The sequence below is a fragment of the Plectropomus leopardus genome, chromosome 10 (genome assembly GCF_026936395.1).
Source record: "Plectropomus leopardus strain MGB_pleo_1.0 chromosome 10, ASM2693639v1, whole genome shotgun sequence".
NCBI classification, from domain to species: Eukaryota; Metazoa; Chordata; class Actinopteri; order Perciformes; family Serranidae; genus Plectropomus; species Plectropomus leopardus.
The window spans coordinates 13,117,038-13,143,346 of NC_142185.1; the positions used below are offsets into that span (position 1 = coordinate 13,117,038).

At 39.5% G+C, this 26,309-nt stretch overlaps 1 protein-coding gene across 3 annotated transcripts; it reads left to right on the plus strand.

Moving 5' to 3' along the window:
• Window positions 1–699: 699 nt before the first annotated feature.
• agpat3 (1-acylglycerol-3-phosphate O-acyltransferase 3) lies at window positions 700–26,172 on the plus strand. Of its 3 annotated transcripts, none has more exons than XM_042494390.2 (10): window positions 700–997; window positions 15,298–15,355; window positions 15,537–15,767; window positions 16,237–16,406; window positions 16,510–16,671; window positions 18,087–18,240; window positions 19,099–19,201; window positions 21,006–21,081; window positions 21,333–21,531; window positions 22,264–26,172. In XM_042494390.2, exons 3-10 carry the CDS (start codon window positions 15,590–15,592, stop codon window positions 22,353–22,355), a joined length of 1,134 nt encoding a protein of 377 aa, XP_042350324.2. In that variant the 5' UTR covers window positions 700–997; window positions 15,298–15,355; window positions 15,537–15,589; the 3' UTR covers window positions 22,356–26,172. The 3 variants fall into 3 exon arrangements, with proteins under 3 accessions (XP_042350324.2, XP_087939196.1, XP_087939195.1); XM_088083070.1 differs by lacking the exon at window positions 700–997 and adding an exon at window positions 2,790–2,939; XM_088083069.1 differs by lacking the exon at window positions 700–997 and adding an exon at window positions 6,897–7,339.
• Window positions 26,173–26,309: the final 137 nt, after the last annotated feature.

A 26,309-nucleotide genomic window follows, 5' to 3' on the forward strand; every position in this document is an offset into this window, starting at 1 on the left:
CAAAATCTAGTTCAACCTGTTAACACCTGGATGAACATCAGTTTTCTTGTGCTGCATTCAGATGCCTTTTTTTTACTAGCATTTAAACCTTTGAAACCTGAGAAAATTGGTTTAAATTCTTTCAAAAATACAGGGAAAAATGAGCAAGGTGGAAAAAAAATGTCCTACACACTGAAAAAAACTCAAAGAAAAAAAAAGTGACTACAAAAGTATCTGAATATTGGCTTGAAGGGATTATTAGATATTAACAAAAAAAAAAAAGATAATATTTTTTTAAAAATGAGTGAAAAATCCAGCGAACTATACTATATTTGATTGTCTTAATTATAGCTTTAAGATTATTTTACAAAAAATAATGTATTTGATTGAGGTGAGGTGAGGTTTCTTCCTCTTTTTTTCAGTTTTTTAAAATAATTACTTTTAGAAATTTCTCACTTTTTAACTCATTCCTTGTTCATTTTTGGGGTCATTTCTTTTGAAGTTGCTCGTCGCCCTCTTCCCATGTTTTTGAAAAAAAGAAGGGGAAAAAAAGCAAATTTTTCCAGGTTTCAACGGGTTAAAAGCACAAGCTTACTCTGTGAGCCAGTGTAGTCTAGCTGCTGAGAGAGGATCAGCACTGTACAAGAACATACAAAGCTTATTTTCAGTAAATCTACCACTTTACTAGCACGTTATTTGAACTTGCAGAATATGGATCGGCACGCTGCAGAAGCCGGATGTTTTTGTAAAAATATATTTTTTTAATTATTCCTAAGAATGACTGAGGGGCCGGACCGGATGTAGGGCATACCACCTTCAGATGGGCTTTGAGGAAATGTGGGGCTTTAACAGACAAACAATAGCGGTCTTGCAAATCGCATTACCTCAAGTCATTTTTATTGGGGAAACGGACGAGGTGAGAGGGGCTCCTTAACCGACTTATTTAACGCCCCGGAAGACAAGGAATTGGCTAAAAAGTCTAACAAAATCCTCCGACTCCTAAGTGAATAATATTCAGGTAAGCCCGGAGTACCGTTACACTGGCTGCTAACGTTAGCTTGCTAACACTTCTAGCATAGCGTAGCGATAAACAGCACAGGTCAGCGGACTATTAGACGACAATAGACGTGGAGAATTTGGCACTCATTGGGAGTTCAACTATCCAAATTGCAGCTTCAATCCCCTTCCCTAAATATAATTATTACCATAGTTACACTGGTTTTGTTAACTTAGCATGCTAGCCAGGAGCGTTAGCAGCTCACTCTGTCCTTGTGCTGCTCGGATGAGTTCATCAGGTCCGGGTTCCTGTCAGCTAACGCTAATGTGTTTTCGGCATTTGATAATAATTGCAGATCATATGTGATTATTTTATTTTGTCATGTAAAGATGTGAAATGATCTGTATTTGCAACTTAGAGTCCACCGCGCACCTAGCTTAACTTGCGTCCCCCGGCCGCAGTAGAGACATGTGTGTTAGATGATAAACCCAGTGGACGACGACGCTGAAGTTGGCTTCCGATTTAAAACTTAAGGGAACAGTCCCAACACTGCTTGGCTCGCTACCGTTTGTAAAAACCTATTAATCTGTTTGAGGAAATGCATGAAAAGGGAAGATCCCACTGCTTTTTTCACTGTCCACACCAGACCAGGTTCAGATCAGACACAAATATACCAACACATTTATTTCATTTGTGAAAATGCAAAAATGGTAGATTTAAAAAAGAGACTGCTCTGGATTAGGTCTTTCTTGAAAACCGTTGTACTTAGATGGGTCAAATCCGGACCAGATTATCCCAGAGAGGGTAAAGATTATTTAAAACTCATGTTCAGATTTTGTGAAATTATAAAAAGGTAGATTACACTGTGGTTAGTCTAAGTCTAGTCCACATTGAACCAGATCTACAACAAAAAACACTACATAGACAGGTCAGATCTTTTTTTCTTTCTTTCTTTCTTTCTTTATGTATTCATATTTATTTTTGAAATACAGACCATATTAGACCAGGTTCGGACCAAAAACCACTATATGTAAATGCTTCAAATCTGGACTAGATTATTCTATGTAGGTCAGATATTATTTAAAACACAGATTCAGATTTGTGAAACATTTTTTTCTATTTGTTAAAATGCAAAAAAGAAAAAAAGGGGGGACTTCACTTTAATGTAGAGTACGTAAGACCATATTCAGATTTTTTTTTAAACCTCTATACATAGACAGGTAATATCTAGACAAGACTATCCCAGTAAGGCTAAAGGTTGATAAAAACACAGTTTGGATTAGTGATTAGTTTATTCTAGTCGTGGAAAAAATAGAAAAGGAAGATTTCACTGCTTTTTCTTCTCAAATGTTGACCATTGTGGGCCATGTCCAGAATCAAAAAACACCATACTTGGACAGTACAATCTGGACTAGACTATCCCAGATAAGTTAAATATTATTTTAAACACAGTTTTAGATCTGTGAAACCTTTATTGTAGTAGTAAAAATGTAATGCAAGATGAGTTAATTTTCCTTTAACACTCCCCCAAACTGCTGAAGCGGAAGCCACGAAGCGGAGGCTAACTTCGTCGTCGTCAGTGGCCAAAATGGGCATGCTGGCTAGTTCGTTTTTTAGCATTAAGCTAGCTATGCCGCACTTTTATTCGGGGGGGCATGGAGCTGCAGTCGGATAGTGTGATATACTGTAGCAGCAAGGCAGTGCATACCAGAGTAGGTGGCAAAATGTCACTGGGTTCAATGTAAAAAAAAAAAAAAAAAAAACCTTATACTGCAGCCGCCTGTGCCCCGCCGTACGTCATGTGAAGCAGCTGGCTCCGAGTTGACCTGCGTAACGATGTCGTACCACACACACCAGACGTGAGGTTACTGGAGTTCATTCAGGTCTGCGGCTCTTTTGGTCAGTGCCAACTTTAGGCTGCTTTTAATTTTAACCAACGAGGCGAGAAGTACGTGCGTGACAGGCAAGTGATGTTATCCTGATCATTTCTGACAGTTGTTGCTAGCTGTGTTTTAAAGCATGTTTTGATGTTTACTAGTGTGATCATAATAATGCTCTGAGTGTTGATGCTTTGTGCAGGAGGCAGCTCACAACACTGTCCACGTAGTTAGAGCCTTGTGTGTGTCGTCCGTTTATACAGCGGGTGGCTTGACAAATAGACTATGATGAATATTTAATGGGAATATGTACTTTGCTGTGCATAAGTGTTAGGCCACCTTAAACTTTATTTTTTTTTTACCAAGGATCATACATTTGAATTTCTCAGTAGTCCCTCACTAAAACACAACCAGAACACTCAGGAAATATGTATACAGTATTAAAAATGCAAATATTTCAGAATACAACAACTTTAACAGGTTTAAGTTGCAAGTATTCAGTGTGCACTCCCTTTTCATTCAGCATGTCTTGAACTCTCCTCCTGGGCAGACAGTGTAAGATTTACAGTGATAACCTTCTGGTGTATTTACACCAGGTTGCAATTAAGACATGTCCAAAGCTCAGTAATTGTGGCTTCATTTGTTTTAAGTTGTACAATTCCATGTTTCACCATTCATCCTGAAGAAGCCATTTTCTTCTGACTTTTTTTTTGTATTTTAATGAATTAAACATAGTCTCTGTATATATATATATATATATATATATATATATATATATATATATATATATATATATATGGTGTGGTGGCCTAAGGCTTTTGCATGGTGCTGTAGTTTGGACCTTTAATGTGTAGTCCATTTATACATCTTTTGTCTTGGCAAATAGAGAGTAATGAATTTTTAATATGAATATGTTTATGACTCAATATTTCCAAACCTGTATACTTGTATGCAGCAGACCTTGTCAGTGAGATGGGTTGACTGCTGTGCTTTGCCATGTCAGTGATTCATGATTATTGTTATAGATTATAAGTTAATATGAAAGGCGTGTCTGTCATTTTCAGTAATCTGATGAATGACCATGACAAATAGCCACTTATCTAAATTGCAATCTGTAAATTTTCTGTTCAGAGAATTACCCCTTGACTGTCTAATCTTTTCAGTATTGGCAGTAATCACAATGTGATCCTGCTGACCACAGGGTCTCCTAATAACCATTTCTCATTAATCAGATAAAATGTGTAGCAAACACTAATTGTGGCTATGATGTAAAATAAATTGGAAAACTGCAAATATCTAGCCGTGTATGCGAGCTTTCAGCCTGGTGAGAAATCTCTCTGGCCAACTCTGGTCATCAGCTATTTAATTTCCTTTTGGTGATTACCCAGAGTTCTCTTTAAGAAAAAGCAAAGTCAGTTATTTTCCTTTAATAATCCCTTTACAGACCATAGCATTTTAAAAGTCATTGTGTTTTTTTCTTAAGCACTTCTCTTATTACGGTGTCTTATAACAGTGTTTGCCTTGTAAATCAAAGTGCAAACAGAAATGATGTATTTTATAATTAGACATGTATGTGTTGCGGTGGTGGCCAAATTGAAACATCTACCTCAAAACGTGTCAGGCTGTATATCTGAATCATACATGTTAGAAAAACATTCTTGTTTTATGAACAACTGTTGGTTCAGAGTCCATTGACATGGCCTTTACACATAGTAATCTATTGAACTCATTATCAGCTAATCAAGTATTGCCCTTTAGGACTCCCAGACATAACTATGTAGATAAGCTTTTATCTGAGCAGCACCACCTTGGACGGTAATCCCACTCTAGGAACGTGTAAGTTTATTAGCCATGCGATCTTTTTTTGTAGCTGTCTGGTTAAAAGCAATGTAACTATGAACCATCATACTCAACTTATTGTGTTTATACTCAAGCAGTCAATTTTACCCATTAACTCCCCTTCCTCCCTTTAACATTAGTCCCATTATTTAGCTGACTACAGCAAGAAGTACCTTAAATATCCATGAGTCTTACCAGTCATCACTTCTTATTATGGCCACATCCAGAGCCTGGAGTGAGCTTTGAAAGGGTTGTAACAGTGTTAAGTGATGCAAGGCCTTTCTAAGTTAGCCAGCTCTTAAGCTTATTTGTTGAATATTGCCTGTCCTTTCTGAGATGCCAATGTATTGAGACTTTGCATGCGATGTCTGAGTTGTTTTCAAGATATCCTCAGTATCAAATCCCATCATTTTAGAATTAATTTGAAACCGTGCTACAGCTGCATTTTTTATTTTGTATCTGGGTAGCAGTTTTCTGTTAGAAAAATGTCACTGAACATGCTCATGGATGCAGTTTACACTGCACTCACTGTGACATATATCACCCAAAGGCTAATATCTTGAATGTTTATATAGTCAAAACTTACTATTGTAATGCTATACTATAGACATTACAGACATATTGTGATATGAGACTAGATATTGTCATAGATTGTGCATATCGTAATATCTTATCGCAATAATCTAAATTGAGCAGACCGTTCTAGCTGTTTTATTTGCCTTTGCCCACTTAGTCATTACACACTAGTTTCATCAGGATATGATATTATATTTATTCTTTGGATGAAAATGCCATATTTGGTGATATTATAAAGTCTGCCTTTAAAGTATCACACTTGGCCTAACACACAACTGCATAACTAGAGATGCTATTGTTAGAGTTGAGCAGCACTGTGGTGCTAACTGCAGGATTGAGTGTACTTCATGCTTTGAAACATGAATGACCTTTATTGTCAAGCTATCACAATGTATTTTTATCTCTATTTATATTTGGCTTTAACGGCCAGTGGTGAGGCCTTAGGACTGTACACTAACCTTTGACCCATTTGCTTCAGTAAACGCAGGAGTATATTTCTGTATCTCTCTGCCAGCTTGTCTGAACCATATTTGACATTAGCTCTGTGTGGGAACTCAAAGGCTTTTTTGTTGGCTTGCCCACTGGCCCAGTTCGCCATCTCTGTGTGGCTGAGTTATACATATTTGGTATTAATAATTTCTGGTACCTAAGGTACTGTCAAGAAGACAGAGAGCAAGGATGTAGGATAAACATCATAGATTTATTTAATTTATCCCTATCAGAGTGCCGCAGGGATGACATTTTTCTGTAGGCCAGCCTGGAAGCTAACGTCACTTTAGTTCCCTTGCCTAAAAGCCTATGGGATTTTTCCACTGGATTTTGGATCACTGCAGAAAATAAGCTCTGTGGTAAACACGTGTTTATTTTACTTGCATATTTTCTTCAGCAAGATAATCTTCACAAATGAGCACCACTTTCAGTATTTTTGAAGCCTATGTGTAATTGCCAGAAGTGAAAAGCTATTGCTAAAACAAACTACACTACAGTCGCATTGCCACCGCTGTAAGGTTGTAAATCCGTGTTCGGCATGGTTCGGCGTGATGACATCCAGTAGTCTTATTTAGCTACTTGTTAGCAACTTTCAGAGTTCGCGAATGGGGTTTTTACTGATGTATTTTATGTCATAGAACAACATGTAACCACAGACCATTTGTAAGGCTTCTAACCAAAAACCCATTGACTCTGAGACGAGGGAATTGGAGCTGCTAAAATGCTAGCAGATTTCCGGGTTTAATGATTCATTACTGGGGTTTTATATTACACCCAAGAGAAAAGAAGCACAGCTCAGCAACTCACATGAAGAGGTTGTTTAAGGAAATGATTACTCCTCTTCTTGAGGTTGTCACATCTGCCTAATGCAGCGTAGGCGTTATTAACAGGTGGCCAGTGGCAAGGTAATGCAAGATATTCTACATTATGATTGGTTCCTTTAACACAACAGACGCCCTTCTGCAAACTCCACCCTGGTTGTGGAGATCCCAGCGTTCTTCATTGCTAATGTTAATGAAATGTGACATATCCAGGGTGCCCATAGCCTGCTAATCAGTCCTAATCTGATCCATTGGATTAGAGGATGGGAATGCATGTAAAACACTGCTTACAGTACATGTTTGCCTCCCTCCTTCCAGAAGTGAGCGGTCTTCCTAGCATTCATTAGTAGACTCCAGTGAGAATCCACTGTGGCTTTTGGAAGGTTTTGGTGCTTTTTTTGCACTTGCTCTCAATGAGGATTTATTCTTATTGAAACATTTTCTGGTGATATGAACTTCTTTGCTCCTCAGTAAACTCTTGTGCTGATTAGTCAGCTCCTCCAACAGGATCTCGCTGTGTTCTCGCTGTCATCAACATAATCTCCCTCTTTCCTTCTGTGGGATTACCATGGCGATGAGGCAGGACAGCCTGTGACCATCCACTGCTCTCTGCAGGACTTTTCTATATGTTGTTTTTTTTTACTCTGGCTTTGATTTGGTGAGATACCAGGAGCCAAAATGCTGAACCAGAGTGCTGTGATGATCTTCACTGGGATTTGTGGGGCATTGGTGCTTATGGCAATGGCCTACTATGTCTACTGGTAAGTTAAGAGCAAGGGTGGTATACCTGTGATACGATGGGCCTGACCATTTTTATCAGAATTATTGAAGAGGTGGAAGCAAGCATAGTACTAAAGGGTTCAACTATTCACAGTGGGAAGCGCAGACTTTGCAGGCAAATTGCCAAGTTTTTAAGCATTAAAAAGACAACAAAGGTGCTGTGCCTTCCAGGATGTGGCTACAGTTTGCCAGTGTTTAGCTGGTGTCTTTTAATGTACATTTCAACTCTCCTTTCTTGAATCAGAGCCTCCTAGCAGGCAGTGGTTATTTGTTGGCGTAGCTGTATTCAAGTGATGTAGAGCAGAAGCAGCTGTCCGGCCTTAAGCAGCTTTAACCCAGTCAGCGTCTCTAATCTTTGTGTGGTTGCAGGTGGGCCTGCACCCACAGGAAGGTGGACATCCACCGGTTGTTCTCATTGTTAAACCCAGTGTTTGTTCCTCTGAACATCTTTTATTCCATCTTTGTTATATGAAGTCATTGAAACCACAACACAAGATAAATATAGTCTTCACAACAGAACACCTAAAGTTTGGTTAAACCACCACAGTAAGGACAACTTGATTTGTTTGATTTGCAAAAACATGTTATGAGATTATTTTGTTGTTTTAAGATCCATGGCAGTGATATTCTTATTGGGCCAAGAGGGAGAATCAAGTGTGAACATTTTTATCAAAATGGGTTTTTACTCTCTACTGCTTATTCTGAATGGCTAACCTGAATAACTGAAATGGAGCACTGATCTAATCAATTACACTTTGGCTGAGACACATAGGATTGTTTACCTGTTGACCTCAGATATAGAGCAACATTTACATTGGCATGATTGCCTGGAAGTTTTTATATACATAGTTGTAGTCAATATATTGTGTAAAGAAATGGTTAAAATGAGGAAACATTTTTGTAACAATTTTAAGGACCCATTCCCTAATCTTAGTAGAGCAGGCTGCCGTTATTGGCCAGTATTTCCTTATTGCGGTTAAGTCAGTATTGCGGTATATGTCAGGCAAAAAGTAAAAAGAAATGAATGTGTAGAAATGTAAAAGATTTTGAAATAATTCAGAAATGCTGTCATCTGTTCTACAAAGTACTCGGTTTAACTGTTCGATTTGTTTAAGGGGTACTTATTACATGTGTTTATTTTATGTAGGCTGATACACCTCGTATCATTTCAGAAATGTAGTATTGTCTGGCTCTAAACCATAGCATAGTTAAGCTGCTTGTAGGATAAAGCTGTTGTGTTACGTGAAGTCAAATTTTTACATTGTGGTGTACACTATATACACTTCACCTCCTATGCATTAATGTTGATTCAAGATACGGGGCAAATGACACACTCAATATTTTAAACAAAGTTTAACTAAAATAAAACTGACAATTTGAAATGTGTCATTGATTCACCTAATCAGTCAAAGTTTGCAGAAACCTTTCAGGTTCACCAGGTTCTTAGATTTCTATACATTTTGATGCAAAATGCAAACAATAGACTCTTAAGTGAATGTATTAGTCCTGGAATCTGGATGTAAGGAGTTGACTCAGTCTGCAGCAACATGTCTTCAATATATTAATAATTTGTCATGTCACTGTGGTTAAAGGATTCATGCTTTTTCTCATGTGAAGTCAAAGAAAGTAAAAGCATGCATCCTGCAAATACTTAGAAAATCCTCATGCAACCCGGAGTGTCTCTATTGTCGGGCTGCTGTCAGTCCAAAATTGAGTTACAGTTGAAAGCAGTAAAGAAGGTTGCACCAACATGTGGTTCAAAAATATTTACGCAACTTTTCTAACAGTCAGAATCGGTGCTGAGAGCATAGGGACAGCTCAAGTTGAAATCACACAAGTTTTGCTGCCTGTGCACTTCTTCCTGTCTCTATTAACCTTCTCTACTCGACCGTTAGAGTCAACTTGCAGTCTCCTCTGATGACGCAAACTATTGATTTTTAGGGAGCAGCCCTTCAATGTATAAATCACATTATTTACCAGCAGATATTTTTCTTCATTAGAATAAAACTGCACGATAGAGGATGGTTTTAAGACAGTACTCATGAAAAGAAAGAAAAAAATGTATTAACTTGGTTGGACGAACATTCCTTTGAGATCCTGATTGGCCATTTAACCCTGTTCTCAAAGCAAATATGTTGAGTGCTGGTAGATGGTTGCGTTTTGCGAAGTGAAGTTATTTTTGGAGGCAGCAAGAATGCACACAAAGTCAGTGATAAGATGCACTTTGCTCTAGACACTGTGACTCAAGGCCTCCATTTCAACTGGCGTGAAAATTTGTTGTTGTTCAGAGTTATATGACTCCATGATTGTACAGAGACGGAAAGAAGAGAATATGGAGGAAAATGAGAACGAGGTTCATGATATGTTTAGAAATCTGTCTAAACTCTCACACAGTTAATGCTTGTGTCTGCAGCAAAAGGTGGTCAGACTACTTCTCCATTGGCTGCTTGAAGCCAAACAACACAGAAAGTTAAATGTTTCTGCTTTTCCCAGCAAGTTTCAAGTCTCCACAAGCTGATTTTCATACGGCATTGATAAAACATTTGAACCAGCAGCTGATTGTAAGGGGAAAAAATAAATTAATATTTTAAGGCCCTAAAATACCAACCTAAGCACTACTTTACTTGACTTGAGGCAATTATTCTTCCAAATCTGTTGAATATTTTTTGATTAACTTCCAAAATTTTACATCAGAGGTGCAGTTTTTATTAATCGTTTTTTTCCCTCACATTGCATTGTAAAAGCTTCAAATAATGGGTAACTTAAAAATAATAATTTAAATAATGCGTCTTGCAATAGAATCACCAAAAAGTCACGTTTTATGTTACAATAAATGCTTGGGCAAAATTCTCCTTAATCTTATGTAATTGAGGTTGGTCCATGTCCTTTTTTTTTTCTTTTTTTTTGTAATTCTGTATTCATTGCTGTGAAATTGGTCTAATTTTTTATTGCAAGTGGCATTGAAAAGTCTCAAATCCTACTTGCCTTAAGCTGTAGGAACCATTTAAAATGATAAATCGAGCCCACGGAGGTAGGAGTCCCTGACCCTGTAATCATTAGTGAACGTGAAATTGAGCAGGTGTGTGTGCTCCTATAAACAATTTGGGCGTAATAGGCAATAAATTAAAATGGAGTGCCCACTTTGAGTATCTGTATGCAGGGCTAGCTGAGGGGCTTCATTTTCTCCAAAGACTCAGACTGAACATCCGTCCCTTCACACTGTCTATGACAGAACTGTTGTCAGACACACACACACAGGGTTGAAAATTAGCACCAGCCACCAGTCAAATGCTTGTAAATTATGTAAGTTGCTGCTAGACTTGCTTCACTCACCAGCCAAAAATCAATGGTAAGCAACTGAGTGGCTGGTAGATTTTGGAGTCCACCTGCCAAAAAAGTTTATATCCAACCTTGCATGCACACTGTATTGTTAAGGACCTGTAATCTGTGTTGTGAATACTAAGTATACCTTCAGGTAGACATTTCCAGCAAACGTAAAACTGCCTTAAGCTTTCCTTCCTCCCAACGTCTACATACACCACTCAACGATAAAACAGGTTAATCCTGACTTAGGTAGTTCATAAGCAAAGAGGCACTGTGAAACTTAGTTTTACGCATTATGTGTTATGGATTTATGGTTTCTGTCCTCATTTTTGTAAAGCCCGTGTATGTATCTTTTATCGCACCAGGCATGCACAATATTTGATATTGTACTCCTTCTTATTGGCTACCTATTGTTTTAAGTTGATTGCAGCTGTGCTTGCCTAAATGAAAAGTTCCACAAAGGGACAACAAGGAATACTTTATCTTTCCTTAAACATACTACAGACGAATTGTCATGAGTAACTTGATCAAACTATGTCACAGCTTGTTTTTGCTGTCAACCAAAATTAATAAATTGAAAGCGAGAGCTGAATAGTAGTCTACAGTAGAAAATCACACACGTAATAGTTGTGTTTATCTTGATTGATTTATCATTGCTTGATAACCCCACCACAAGCATGCACATTTCATGTGATCTTTATGACAACAATTTTATCTAATAACATTTACTAGTAATTTTCACAAAATTATGAAACATTAGATTAGAGATGACATCCTGGGGCAAAGATCTGTTATCTTAAGCTCGTAGAGTTGATTATACTGCACTATATTTATTTATGAACAGTGTTATTATAAACAAATATAGATAAGTCGGTTGGGCAACTTTTGAGGAACTTATTGAAAAACATGTGCCCAGCTGCTTATTCTAGACTTTCATTTTTATTGTCCAGAGCACATTTAGCTACTTCTATTCATAATGTTGAAGGTAACTGAAACATAAAAAAAACATGTACAACTTGTACTTTGTCTTTACTACACACTGTCCTCTTTGATTCTACAGCTTTGCAGCTCACCACCTTTGCAAAATATGTCACAGACGCCACGAGTGAAATGTGCAATGGTGTAACTTAACCCCTCCAAGTCACTCTCTCCCAGTCGGAACAAAGGTCATATCTTAAACGAAATACAGATACAACCGTGGATGTTTGGACTGATCGTGTAATCCATCGGGTGATTGATGACATACATGCACACGTGACAGTATTTCAACACAGCAGTGCGTCCTAACCACAGAGGTTTAGAAACATTTTATCTTTTGCCCCACAGACTGAGCTGAAGCTCTGTGGATGTGCATGTAAGATTTCCTCTCCGTCACACCCAGGGCACTGTGCTATTCTGTGTTGTGTTACAGTGTTTGAGAGAGATTGATTGCACTAGATAAGACTAGTTGCCTTCATTAGTTGCCCACAATGAACTGGCCTTGTGTTAATTATGCGGTGCAGTTTAAGGTTGCTTGGTTTGCTCTTCCCCGAGATAGTTCGAATCAAATATGATACAGACTTGAGGTGAAAGGCGGCTGTAAACGTCTTGGATTTCTGGTCATTAGGGTTCTACTCACTTTACCCATTTCTGTTTATCTAGTTGCACTTGTGAAAAAAACAAATTGCGAGACTTTGATTGAAGAAACAAATAAAGTAGTCATTACAGATGCTATGTGAACAGAACAGTGTCTGTGGTCAGAGACCGTTATGTCAGTGTGACACGCAGGCACACAGTGTTTCTGTTTCTCCCTTGTTGTCTAACACACAGGCTGTTGTTCTGTAAAGCCAGACGGCCTCTTTTTTTTTTGCTGGTTTGCTGACACACTTGTATCAGCAATGCAGGTGACTGTACATATGTTCATGTTGCTAACACTGCACAGTTAACAGTATAATAAAACTAAATTTTACGCTGTGCTTGAGTTTAACTTTATTGAGCGCAGTATTGATGCTTTACTTTTAAAGTGCTTGTTGTGGTGAATTAAATCAAGCGCTCACTTTCAGATTGGAGCCTTATATTATTCATTTAGTTTGTATCTTATGTGTTACAAGAAGACGCTAGTTTCATGTAAACAAAGATTTGGTTTCATGATGTTTAGATCTATTTCATTAAAATGTTTTAGTAGAAACTCAGCAGCTATATTATTTTTAGCCATATACTCTCATGTTGACAGTTTGTGCTGTCACCAAAAAAAATAATGTAAAACAAAGCGGGTGAAGGCCCAGTTGGCAGTCTTGGAGTGGATTGGGTGTCCACAGATCGCCGCACAGACTGGCAATAGGACAACTCAGATTAGACATGCTTCTTAGAACAGCTTTAAACTGGCTTGACCTACACTTTAATGGGCTTTGGTGCAGATGTGGGAAAGGACCATCCAAGGCCAGACATCTTGTAGTCATCATGATTGGTACTCAGTGGTAGTAACTGTCACTTCCAACAAAAACGCTCAATATTTTTGTGAACAGTGTCATGGGGGCTGATCGAACAAGTCTTTTGCCAGTACATGGTGTAATGTGAGATGTCTAATGGGACATCTAATGGGCACCAATTGACCTTACCTTGGCAGCATCCAAGCTGTATAAACATGTGTGAGGTGCCTGCATAATATAGAGCCATCTTTTTACCAGTCCATTATCATTCAGCATCATGGAGGGGTGGAGCCTTTCCAGCATGCTTTGCACAGAAACATCCTGAATAGTTCTCCAATCAGTTGCTAATAGTCAGACGAACACAGTCACATCATCACCTAAGGGCAATGAAATGTTTCCAGTTCGTTTGGGTTTAACGTGTTGTTGACTTGTTGGAGGAAATTGGAGCACCCAAAGACAAACAAGCACGCACAGAACCTTAAACGCTACACTGGCAGCAGGTCTGTCATGGTGGAGAGCATCAGCGGCGGAATATGATGTGCCAAGGCTCCAACTAATGATCATCTGTGTGATTAATTTACAAGTTTGTGTGATCAACACTCTAACAGATACTCAATTTAGAATAATATAAAACAGAGAAATGTAAAACGTTTTCACATTTTTTAAGCTGGAACCATCAAATTCAGGACCAGGTTTTTTATAACTGATACAGATCACTTAAAAATGCGCTAATTCACTGTGGTTCCAATTCTATGTGTTTACATAACCTCTGTTAGTACAGCTTGCACACCATCCCGAGCCCAGCCGGCCAGGTTCTGACAAACACTTACAAATGAAGTCTAGGTTCATCCCACTTGACATGTTACGTCATCCTTCGCTGCCCTGTAAAATTCTGCTTTCTCGCTATGCTACGCCTTTTAGTTAGCTGTCAAACTGATGCAAAGAAGGACATGTTAGTGTAAACAGGGTTGCCTATGTGTTTCAGCAGCGCCACTGGAGTGGAGGGTTTTTGTCACAGTAACTGCACCAGGCTCGGGTAGGGTTCGAACATAAAAAACAGAATGCCTGTCGAGTTTGGGTCGGGCTGGAGTACTACTTTCTTGGATTGGTCTCGGATTTGGACAGAAATATGCACCCTGAGTTGCACTCTACTAATAATACAATGGAAACTTGAGGGATATCACAACAATTAGTCGTTGCACTGCAAGTGGCATCAGCTGAATTTAATATCTCACCCAGTACTGCTGTGCTTCGGCTTAAATGTAAAGCCTCCCAGCCTAAAGCCTACTATTGAAAACTGAAATTTAGTTTTCCGAGGCCTGTGCCTTATTTTTATTAGAACTATGGAGTATAAACCCCGAAGCTTAACTTCGTTTTAGCTGATTGAAAAGATTTCCACACATTTAGATCAATGCAGTCTTTAAAGTGAAACACTGCATAGAATCAAGTGTGCAGACATCTTATCTTGTTACATTTGTTTGTATTTAATTATGCATATTTTTTTACATTATGACTTTCTACAAGCTCCCAACACCAATGTCATACCAAGACCAGGAGAGTTCACATAGTAAATGCAGGAAGTTGGGAAACAGAGAAGGTTTCAGAGACTAAAGGAGGAAGAAAATGCCTTTTATTACATTACACTGTCCTACAATTCAGTTGAATTCAGTTTTTTTTATGATCAATTTTTGTGCAGTGATGAATCACAAGTGTACAAAAGAAAATCCTATCAGCTTGGACTTATTAACTTTGGAGCGGTGGTCATCCTGTATTATTCTGTGTTTTACGAGAGGTGGTCTACTGAAATTAAACTGCTTATATTCAAGTAGTGTTGGGGTTCCCTGTAAAATGCGTAATTCTTCTCTCTCATAGCCATTGTGAAAAGTCTGATTCAGGTCACAATGTGAGTAGCCACAACAAATAACCATGCTCTTTGTTTAACAAGAATATAATTATTTTTCATAGCTGTCATGGCATATTACTTTTTACAGTTTGACCCTGCATCTGTCTTTTGCTTCATGTAAGCATGCCACCTACACTAAGAACAATAAAGGCTATTTTTGATGTTCTCTTGCCTTTAGCTAACACGATTCAACCTGTTAGATCAAACATGGCCTTTATTAAATTCTACTGCATTGACTGTGCTGTAGCCTTTTATGTTGCCTCTGCCACTGATAGCTCAGCCCCTGCTCTTCTGTCTCCATCAGGTCTGTAATATTGGCTGAAGGACCGTGTAAACGCGGCTTGTAAAAGGATCCCACCGTGGTAAGAAACACTGCTGTTTTTTGAATTTCTGAAAGCATGTTTGCCTGCAGAACAACAGATTTAAACAGGCCACTTCCTTTCAGTCTCTAATTGTTTGCCACCCTCCCCTCCCTTGTGCTGTCTTTTTGCCCACATCTCTCACTCAAGTTGTTTTCATCGCTGTGCCCTCTCTCTCTCTCAGGTTGGTCGTAGTGTATAGAGAGGAGCCCACTCAGCTCTCCAGGCTCCTCAGCCATGGCTCTGCTGGCCTACCTGAAGAGCCTGTTCATCCTGCAGTTGCTGATGGGCTTTGTGTTTGTGGTGAGCGGCCTCATCATAAATTTCATTCAGCTCTGCACCTGCATCCTCTGGCCGATCAACAAGCAACTCTATCGCAGAATCAACTGCCGGCTCTCCTATTCCCTCTGGAGTCGTGAGTAGAGCATTCTCCTGTGCTGTTGTTGTATTTTTATTTAATGCATATTTCAAATTTCCTAGTTCAGAAAAAGTAAATGATGAAATGTGCCAGGTGTCTATGCATGTTCATTATGCAGTATCAGTATCACAGTATCTCAAGGCACCAGCTAACTTTTTCTGTCCACTGTTTGGTGCCGGTCAGGTGGCAGTGACAGTCCTATGTGGCTTAATGAGAGCAGCTGAGGCTCAAACAGACATTGCATTAACACTAAAATAGCTCCATTCAGCTGCTGTGTCAGTTAAACAATGGACAACTAATTTGTGTCATTAATCACTGTTAAAGTACTCAGCAAATCTGAGGAACAAACCTGACATTTATTTAAAGAAAAATGCCTTGAATAGGCACTCGCATAGTTCGCAATACTATAAATGATGACTAGTCAGTATATTCCCACCCCATATGATGTGTTGTGATGTCTGTGCAGAGCTGGTGATGCTGCTGGAGTGGTGGTCGGGCACAGAATGCACCCTATACACCGACCAAGCTACGGTGGACAAGTTTGGTAAAGAGCATGTCATCACCATCCTCAACCACAACTTTGAGATTGACTTCCTGTGTGGCTGGACCATGTGTGAAAGATTTGGTGTCCTCGGGGTCAGTAATGCTGCAAAAAATAAATTGAAAATGGAAAAAAAATCTGATTGCAAGGAATCCCAAGCTTCATTGTTATAAACCTATACCTGTCCTCCCTCTGCAGAGTTCAAAAGTGCTAGCCAAACACGAGCTACTGAAGGTTCCTCTGATTGGCTGGACCTGGTACTTTCTAGAAATAGTCTTCTGCAAAAGAAAGTGGGAGGAGGACCGAAAGACTGTCTTTAAAGGACTGAGCAGGCTCAAAGACTATCCTGAATATATGTGGGTAGGTACTCGTCAGACATACTGTGTTCGTTTGTCTTCTGTGAGTGTGTAGGTGTAGCAGTAAACTGTGTGTAAGGTTTAGCAGTTTGTCTAGAATCATTGTCATGCTACAACTCTGGCCCAGCAGGACAATAACAGCTGTGAAATAACCTCTCAGAATAGACATAGACATCTTAGTAACAGACAAGTAGTTACATGAGTGCATGATTTCAGTGAACTGTATGTATGATTGTTTACATTTGGAATTAGAAATCATTGATGTGGACAAAGCAGTTTACTTTTTTTTTTTTTAATTACAATTTGGGTATCATTTTTGTAGTTTATGCCTCATTTTTACTGTTCTTTACTCTATACTAAGTCAATCGTTGAAATATCAGAGCAGTGAGAGATCACTAAATAGAGGTTCTGCAGTTGAAGACACAAGTAACTGGGCATATCAGACCATTTTTCTGGAGGTAATAAACCCGTATTGCACAGGAAAACTGTGCAAAAACCATAAACTCACACTGAGCAGTTTGGGTTATGAGAATACTGTTTGTCTTTGTTTTTTTTCCTTCCAAACAAGTTTGACTAACCTGGCAGTTTGTTAAAAACCTGTGTAATCATGTGACAGCTTGTGTTCCCAAATCTCAGCTGTCAACTTGGTGAGTCCAATGTTTTCACTGCCAATAAAAGCAGTGGCTAAAACCTTAAAAAGTGAGATGCAAGTTTTGATGAACTTGAATCACTCTTGAATCCTCTCATATCTGTTCTTTAGGTTTCATAGGGAAAAAGATGCTGCCGTTTGACTTACATACGTTGAACTGATTGAACTCTGTAAAGATATACACACCAGTTCTCTGAGTGCACCAGCTGTTTTTAAAACACTCAGCAGGAGGGTCTGTGTTTTCTTTTTCTTTGAAACCTCATGAACTCGGCGTTCCACAGTGCATAAACAGCCAGAGGAGGCTTCACCCTGCTTTGGGAGGCAAAACAGTTTTTTTGTGTTCAAACAAGCAGGTGGCTTTCATCCATGGCATTTTACCTGGTTGTGGCAGGTGCTGCTGTTTGTTGTGCAGCTTTTTACTGAAGGTGTAGAGCAGCTTTTTACCTTGACTCAACCAGTTTACCAGCTGAGATTAGGCAGATCAGCAGTTGATCTAATTACCCCTTAAGTCAAGCATTAGGTCACTGCTGATGACACAGTTTCTATGTTCTCAGATAAACAAACTAAACGCTCTTTGGTAGAGTTGTCATTTACATGCCTGTTGAGAAAAGGTAGAGCGTTTACTTTAGGGTTACGCTGAGGCGAACTCGATCTGTAATTTAGCCAAGCAGAAGCAGGCTAATGGAAAGGACAAGAAAAAAGAGGTTACCGCGAGTCTGTGTGAATCTTTTTTATAGGTGTGTGTTAACACAGCTCATCTCTCTCCTCAGTTTCTGCTGTATTGCGAGGGCACCCGCTTCACAGAAACGAAGCACCAAATCAGTATGCAGGTTGCAGAGAGTAAAGGCCTGCCCAAACTCAAATACCACCTTCTACCCCGGACCAAAGGATTCACCACCACACTGCAGTGTCTTAAGGGCACAGGTAACGTCTGTTCGCACTTTTCACACTTCACATTCTTAGCCCAGGGCTGTCTGTAGCTCTGGGCAAAAAAATACTCCCTTTTCAAACATGCATTGTAGGGCTCCAAATACTTTTTTCTCTGTGAGTATTGAAAAACTGCCATTATTTTCTACTAAAATATCTATGTAAAATAAATGAACTAAACATTACCAATATAAATAAGCATGCTACATGATTGTTTTAGTAGCCTACATCTTTTCTTTTGTCATAATCTTCACTCATATTAATAAGTCAGAGTGAAGGTATTTTAACAATTAACAGTTCACTCTGCACTTTCCCGAAGTTCCTGAGTTAAAAGTCGTTTGAGCAAATGGCTCATGTTTAAATTCTAGAATGACGATTGACTACTTTTAATCAGTACGCAAAAACGTTAAGTGAGAGCGGAGAAGGGGAGATTGAAAAGAAGATATCTGTTGTTTTCGCCTTATCCAGTAGTGGCGAACTTCCCTCTGCTTGCGACCAATACGATTTTTTCAGTGTTCTCCAGTAATGTTGTTTTAAAGTAGCTGACCTGTGGTCACAACATAAATATAAAGCACAGGTATATTGATGATGTTACAAAAGATTTGCATGATTGGACAACAAAAACGTGACATAACTCTGTTAGCAACTTTTAGCAAAGTGTTTGGTCATTTTTTGGGGGATAACCCAAAAAAACTCAAGGCTAATGACGCTCTGGAGCAGTATCAGCACCCCCACTTTTGAATGTGTCAGTGTGTGAACCCTCTTTAGCTCCAGGCCAACAGCTCTCTTTGCCTCGGGCTAAGTGTTTTGCAAAAAGGGCATTTAATCTTAATTTGTCTCTTTTCTCTCTTACAGTAACTGCTGTGTACGATGTGACTCTCAACTTCAAAGACAACCAAACTCCCACTCTCCTGGGCATTGTCAATGGCAAGAAATACAAAGCCGACATGAGCGTAAGGTGAGTGCCACTGATACCCTCCATTTGCTTTTGAATCATCAGTTATTGTAATAATGATGCATTACAGTGCCAGCTGTACTGAGATTCTTCAAGAGGAAAATGATGAATGTATTCTAAACCTTTTGGCCTCCTCCCAACTGCATTTTTTTGTCCCATAACAATGGAAGAGACAGTGAGAACGCTCCAAATGTTGGCTTGTTTCCCAGCACGTTTATGGTTTCAGAACAATAACTCTAATGGCCAGGACACTCCTACTGAGTAAAGAGCTGGCCATGAGACAGGGACAGATTGGGATAGCTCACACTGAAATGGCTCAGAAAGCATGTCTTTTGTCTGGATGGCAGAACAGAATTAAAGAAATATAGCGTTTCTTCATTTTTTTTAAGTAAATCAAATAAAAAGGATAATACCAGAGGATAATTTTGTGGAAACATGATTGAGTAGAGTGGAGTCAGATAATTGTAACCTTGAGAAATCACACAGAACAGTAACAGATGATCTTTGGTGCAGAGTTGAAGAAAGTTTTAGGTGAGGGAGCCACCTGGTGGTGACAGACTGTCATAATGGGCCACAAGTGGTTTATTATATTGTGAAATGTTTTCTGTTGCACTTTAAGAGGACTGGATTGATCATGAAATATATGTCGTGTCTCAATGTCCTTCAGGGTTACTACTAACAAATATTTAAGAACTTTAACTGTTAATTAACTGTCTGTTATTTTCTCGATTAGTTGTTTGGTCTGTATACTGTCAGAAAATGGCAAAAAATGTTGGTCAGTATTTCCCAAAACTCAATGACATCCTCAAATGTCCTGCTTTGTCTGTTACTCAAAGATATTCAGTTTGCTGTCATTAAAGTGTAAAGAAAATAGAAGACATACATATTTAAGAAGCTTTTAATAAGAAATTATACAGACCACTTAATTAATTATCTCATTAGTTGACAGATAATTTTATAGTTATCAACTAATCGATTGATTGCTTCAACTCTATTTTCCATTACATTATGATTTGAGAGTCATACGCTCTCGTGCAATGTTCACTGAATATCCTCATATGTCAGATGTATATTGGCTATTTGTTTAAAACTTTCTGGTTGTATTGAGTCAGTTTGTCATGATTTCAGTATTTCTAGTTCTCCCTTTTTGTTCTTGCTCAGGACTGATGTCAGATTAAATTTGTCTCACTCTGGGTCAGTTGGCTTCACTGATAAAGAGACAGTCATGCAGTGTAATCCAGACCCCACCTGCCATTCTCATCCAGACTAATTTTCACAAAACCACAGATTCAATGTGTGTTAGTAGCAAGTCATAAAAGGGAGAAAAATAAGAACTTGGCGAGGAAGCAGTATAATTGTGTGGTGTGCTTATCCCATTCATTAGGTTTCAGTGCACCTGACGTTCACATCATTCTATTAGAGGTCACACACCTTCAGCTCTCTGTGCATAATTTCAATTACCTGCCTATTCAAAGTTTGCTGTTTTTATGTTTTTTGTTTCTGCGCAAAATACAGCGTAGATCAGCAAGTCAAATTGTTTTTGATGGACATACATTTTGGGTTTTTGCAGCATGTTCCTGGATTTTGTTCAGGATTTTGGCGGTTGCTTAGCAATGCAGCAGCCTGTCATGCAGTGTGTTGTCCTTTAAGTATTTCCTCAGTTGTTCATTATGTGCTCATTTCAGACTGTCAAGGCAAAACAATCTGTGAATGTTGGCTGAATTTTTTGGTGTCTAGTCTTTGTTGTTTTAAGAATCTTCAGGTCCGTTCCCAGTTTAAGATTTTTTTCTCTCTCTTTGCCAACCAGGCGCTTTCCTGTGGAGGAGATACCAGACGATGAGAAGGAGTGTGCCATCTGGCTGCACAAACTGTACCAGGAGAAGGTAAACTGAGGAAAGCTGATATTAAAGGAACAATCTGCAGCCAAAATGTAGAATGCACAAAGTTTTCAGATGCTTGGACCAGCAAGTCATTGCTAGTTGTTGCTCTGGCCCTTAAGTCCTGGGGTTGAGGGGTTGAGGGATATTTTCTGAAGTAAAAATGGGAGGTTACTATTGTGTTAGGTCAAATGAGGCAGTGGCAAACATGTTCAGTTAATTCAGTGCAAACCAATTCTTCCTCCTGTCCCACTCAGGATGCCCTACAGGAAATCTATAAAAAGGAAGGCAAGTTCCCCGGACCCACAATAACTCCACGTCGCAGGCCATGGACGCTTCTGAACTTCCTGTTTTGGGCCACCCTGCTGCTTTCGCCCCTCATCAACTTTGCTTGTGGGGTGGCCGTCAGTGGCTCCCCGCTCCTAATCATTGGCTTTATCCTCTTCCTCATCATAGGTAGGTAAACTCTGCACCAGCAGCCCTTAGAATGAAAAATGACACAGCATCTTCCTCCTGTGGTTTGACCGGGGGGGGCAGTGGTTAGCCCCTTTTACACTGCCTGCTCAAAGTGGGAAAATGGCACCATTGTGCTGTCTTACCTTTCTGTATAAAAGGTGCAATTGCAGAATGGGGGAGAGAGTTCCCTTTGAGCTGGCAAGGGAGTTAGTAACAGAACTGAAAGTGTCATTAAAAAGGGACAACTGGCAGGATGGGTTTATGGGTGGAAGGTTACATGAATGCCACCGTCATGCTGTCTGCTGAGCTTATTCAAACTTTAAAACTCGACATGGGAAAAAAAAGCCTTATTGTTGAGAAAGGGCTGCTGATGCGTTTGTTGTACACCACACTATAGGCCAAGGCTGTTGTGTTAAGAGTCAGGCCACTTTTACTTCTGTGATGCTAGCATGCTGTCTAAAACCACACCCTGGAGCAGCATGCTGTTGTTTGGTTTTAAGTAAAAATGCAAAGGAGACTTAAGGAATTGACTTCATAACCACCCTGTAGTAGATCCCTGTGAAAAGGGGATATTATTTGACTTCACCTGTAAAAATACAATAAAGACAAAACAAAAACAAATAAATAAATTCAAAGCTCTTGAAATTGCTGAACACCCAGTGCTGTTTAAATATTTGAATCGCTGTCCTCATTCACTCCGCTCTGTCTCTTCTCCTTTCGTTCTCTCCCCAGCCTCCATAGCTATCCGCCGCCTCATTGGGGTCACTGAGGTGAAGAAAACAGGCTCCAGCTACGGCAACCAGGAGGCCAAGAAACAAAACTAAAGTGTGTCACCCCCCTCCGTGTACGGCTGTGTCTGTACAGTCGCCCTGCGGTGTCTCACCTCTACCCAACTTTATTCTCCTCCTACTGTTGAGTCAGTCGGCAGGTCGGGGGAGGAGACCCAGCTGTGAAAACATAATAGAGACCAGAGTTAGAATTACTAAATGGCACTAGTGTGAGGGAGAGAGAGAGAGAGAGAGAGAGAGAGAGAGAGCGTGGAAGGTCTGGGGTTCAAGCTCTCTGGTGTAACACAGAACATAAGGAGGGGGAGATGCAGTACTGTATTCCCCTGCATCTTTCTTAATCCAGCTAGTGACCCACTGTCCACATCCAAGTCCCATGTAAATCCTGGTAACACCCAAGGTTAAGCTCTTAACCTGCCTGGGGTCACAAAGACAGCCAGTCAGCCCATTTCCTGCTCTGCGCTACCTACCTCCACTTCCTGCCAGAGTCATCAGCCAATCAGAACACAAGCCGATCCGTACCAGATCTGTTTTAATCTTAGCCATCCGGGGGCAGTGCGTTTCTGCAACAGCAATCTGTAACATGCAGAACATCTCCCTCCCTTGTTTTCACAAAGTGGGACTTGTAATGGGAACCGGTGCCTTGAGGCCCAGCCTGGTTTCCTTAATCTTAAAGGGTCAGTTCACCCAAATCACAAAACGTTTGCCATTTTAACTTGCAGGTGTGTAGCCAGCCGGATCGTTTTTATGTTCCTCGGGTCTGTGATAGCTGCCACTGACATTTCTACTGCAGCTTCAATACAACACAGGTGAATGAAACGTTCATGGTGCATTTGAAAAACTTGACAGAAGTGTGTCTTTGCAGAAACAATTTTTTTGTCGCTCTGGACAAAGGCATAGCTCTTGAGTGTTTTTTTAAAATACAATTTTAAATACTTGTAGCACCCCCAATGACTTGCAATTCACCTCTATTGAATTGGATTAGCTGCAGCAGCAGTCTCAAGGCAGAGATCTCAAAATAAAAACCCCACATCATCTCCAGACCTCAATACTGCATGGGTTAGATGGGATTTTTTTTTTTAACTTGTGATCTTGGTGAACTGACCTCTTAACATCGTGGCTCCAAAAAGGCTGGTGTCTGCTAAACCACAGCAAGGGCTCTGAATGTGAAAACCGTCCTCATCAAGGACACCTACCATCTGTTACAGGTCTCATTTGTAGCCCGCAGCACCAACACCCACAGACTCATCCTGACACATTTTCAGATTTTTTTGTTTTTTTCCAGTTTTTATTCCTATTTTCACTTGCTTTACACAAATAGACATTTGCATACATATTATTGTTTGTTTTTAAAGGGTAATCGCTTCCTTACCTGCTAAATGTGATGGTTATTCAACCAGCAATCATAGTCCAAACACTGAAGCAGTTCAGCCTACAACCCCCCCACCCTCTTCCCATGCCAGTGTCGACAGTTTAAAAGCTGTCCACACTGCTCTGCTCTGCTTCTGCTGTTAAATATCTGCAGATCCAGATTCCAGGAAAAGGTCACCGACTGTCTCCATGTAGCCTCACAGCTGTTAGCGAATTATTTTTGTCTTCAGATATAGACTGTGGTAGTAATGTTTTAACCTTTGCCTTAAATCAAGCTTGCTCAGGCAAGGGATTGCTTATTCGCCACCCCTTTAAAACAGCACCCCCCTTTTACCTCCGGTTTTAATATTCATTCTCTTCTGTCCAGTAAAGTGCATGGAGGAGCAGTGTGCTTTCATTGGTTTGATTACCAAATGAGTAATTGAAACTTTAATCTTCAAAGTGTAAAGCTTGAACGTTGTTGGTTTGTTTATGACGTCTTTGTACCTGAACATAGTTGTTAGTTAAAGGAAGCTGCTTACACACAGGCAGCTTTGTTCTTCTGGAAGTCCTCGCCGTCGTCAGTGCATGGCTCCACATATTTCACCATTTTTAGAATCAGTCGTCCCAGAGTTGGTTGTTTTAACTGAAACAAATGTGGCTGCTAAAGCATGAGTGGATCTCTTCTGATGCTTCAAGCCACATTCTCTGGTCCAAAATACAAACAATGGTAGCAAGACAAGGAGGGGATATTTGGTGTCCTGCTCTCTCCCCTCCTCCCCCCGTGCCACATAGTTTTAATCATTTGTTGGTTTTAATTTATCACTCAGCAGAAACATGTTGTGTACCTCCTCTCTCTGTAGAGCTTTCTCCACCCAGACAGATTTCATGCAAGCCTTAATAGACAGTGCTGCTTAATTTTTGTGTGAAAATGTAGAAGCTAACTGAGCCGCTGTGGTAGTAAAGGTTGATTCAAACATGTCCTCCGGTGTATTAAAACAAGTGCTGGGATTAGTTGCCAAGCAGCTTGTTGTAAAAGTTTAACATTTGAAAGGAAAGGAGAATGGATGAAGGTTGCTCTGATGCACAAAGAGCTCTGTTTGTAATTCTCATTTTTTACAAGATACTTTTGAGTTGCTTCACCTCAAATATTTCTTTAAAGCTTTAGTATCTTTTTTCCTTGAGAGATCTGATCAGATTCGAACCCAGTCCAACTCATCCTGTCATTCAGTAAAAATCATAATCCAAAGCAGAAAGTATGCTGAGAAGTTCAGACAAGTATTTGGGGGAAAAAAAGTAACTTTTTACACGGGATGTTTTTTATTCAGTAAATAAGTATTACTGTAACTTGTGGCTGTTGTTTTTTTCTGACTTCTCCAATGGAATCAAATAACTTAACAAATTGACACCACTTAATGTTTTTTCTTAAATCTAAGATAATTTAGTTAGTGGCACCTCTTGAGTCAGCTTTTGTTTTGTTTTCTAAGGCTATTTTTATGTTCAAAACACTTGAGAATATTAAAGGATTTAATCACAAAGCAACTCTTACTCTTTTGACTTATTTGGATTTGTGTGACTTTGTCTGTTTGCACAGCAGGTCAGGTAAAAAGACAAGCGTGATTTGTGGGGCAGGGGCAGCTGAACTCACACAAAACATGTTTAATCCATTTCCTCCCTCCCATCTTCTCTCATCCATCAACACAGCCATCTTTGCAGAGGTACATTTACATTCGCCGGTCATTGTGACACATCCACAAATTTCATTGAGTATGAAGTCACAGGTGTGACCAAATGTAAAGACTGTAAACTGAAAATATGTACATAAGGTAAATGATGAATGTCACATTCACTCCTAGAAATTGTAGAGATGTACGTAGCTGTTCTTTTGCAGTAGACCTTTTGAATGACACATTGACCAACTGTCCATCAAACATCTTGGGGACATATTGGAAACAGAGTCACAAGACATGTGACTGGATGTGGAGAGACTGTATAAATATGTACATAATGTAAATGATGAGTATGATGTTCACTTTTAGAAATGGCAGAGATGCTCTTCTGTTCTTTTGCAATAGTTCGTTTGAAGGACGGGCCACGCGTTCAGGCTACAACCAAATGTAACACTGATGGAAAAGCTACAGCAGAAGAGGATTTGAACTGAGCTGGCCTCCAGGGTGCAGTATACGAAATGATCTGCAAAGGTTATACCTGACACAAGCTCGCCTTTTCAGGTTTGGAGCTGCGAATACCTTCAGCGATGCCTCTCTTCTAATTAAAGCCACAGACAGAAGGCTGATGATGCTTACAAAGCATTTTTTTTCAAGTTTGTAATTAATCATGGTTTCTTACTGTAGTCAGTTACTTTTTGCATGATGTGCACTATTGCACAGTCACTGAATCGAGTTAATTCTGACTCAGGGACTCTTACAGACTGGCAATGCAGCAGCTGTGGCATTAACTCTGAATTTGAATCTGAATAAAAAGGCTTTCTGAGGAAGCTGAAAAAGTGTCATTCTTGCTTTTGTTAACGTTACTTTTCAGATATCTTCTCAAGAGCCCTTGAAAACTTGGTTCCAAACATGTTTTTCTAAATAATATAAAATATTCTAAATAAGCAACCATCAAAACTAATTTTAAAGGGAA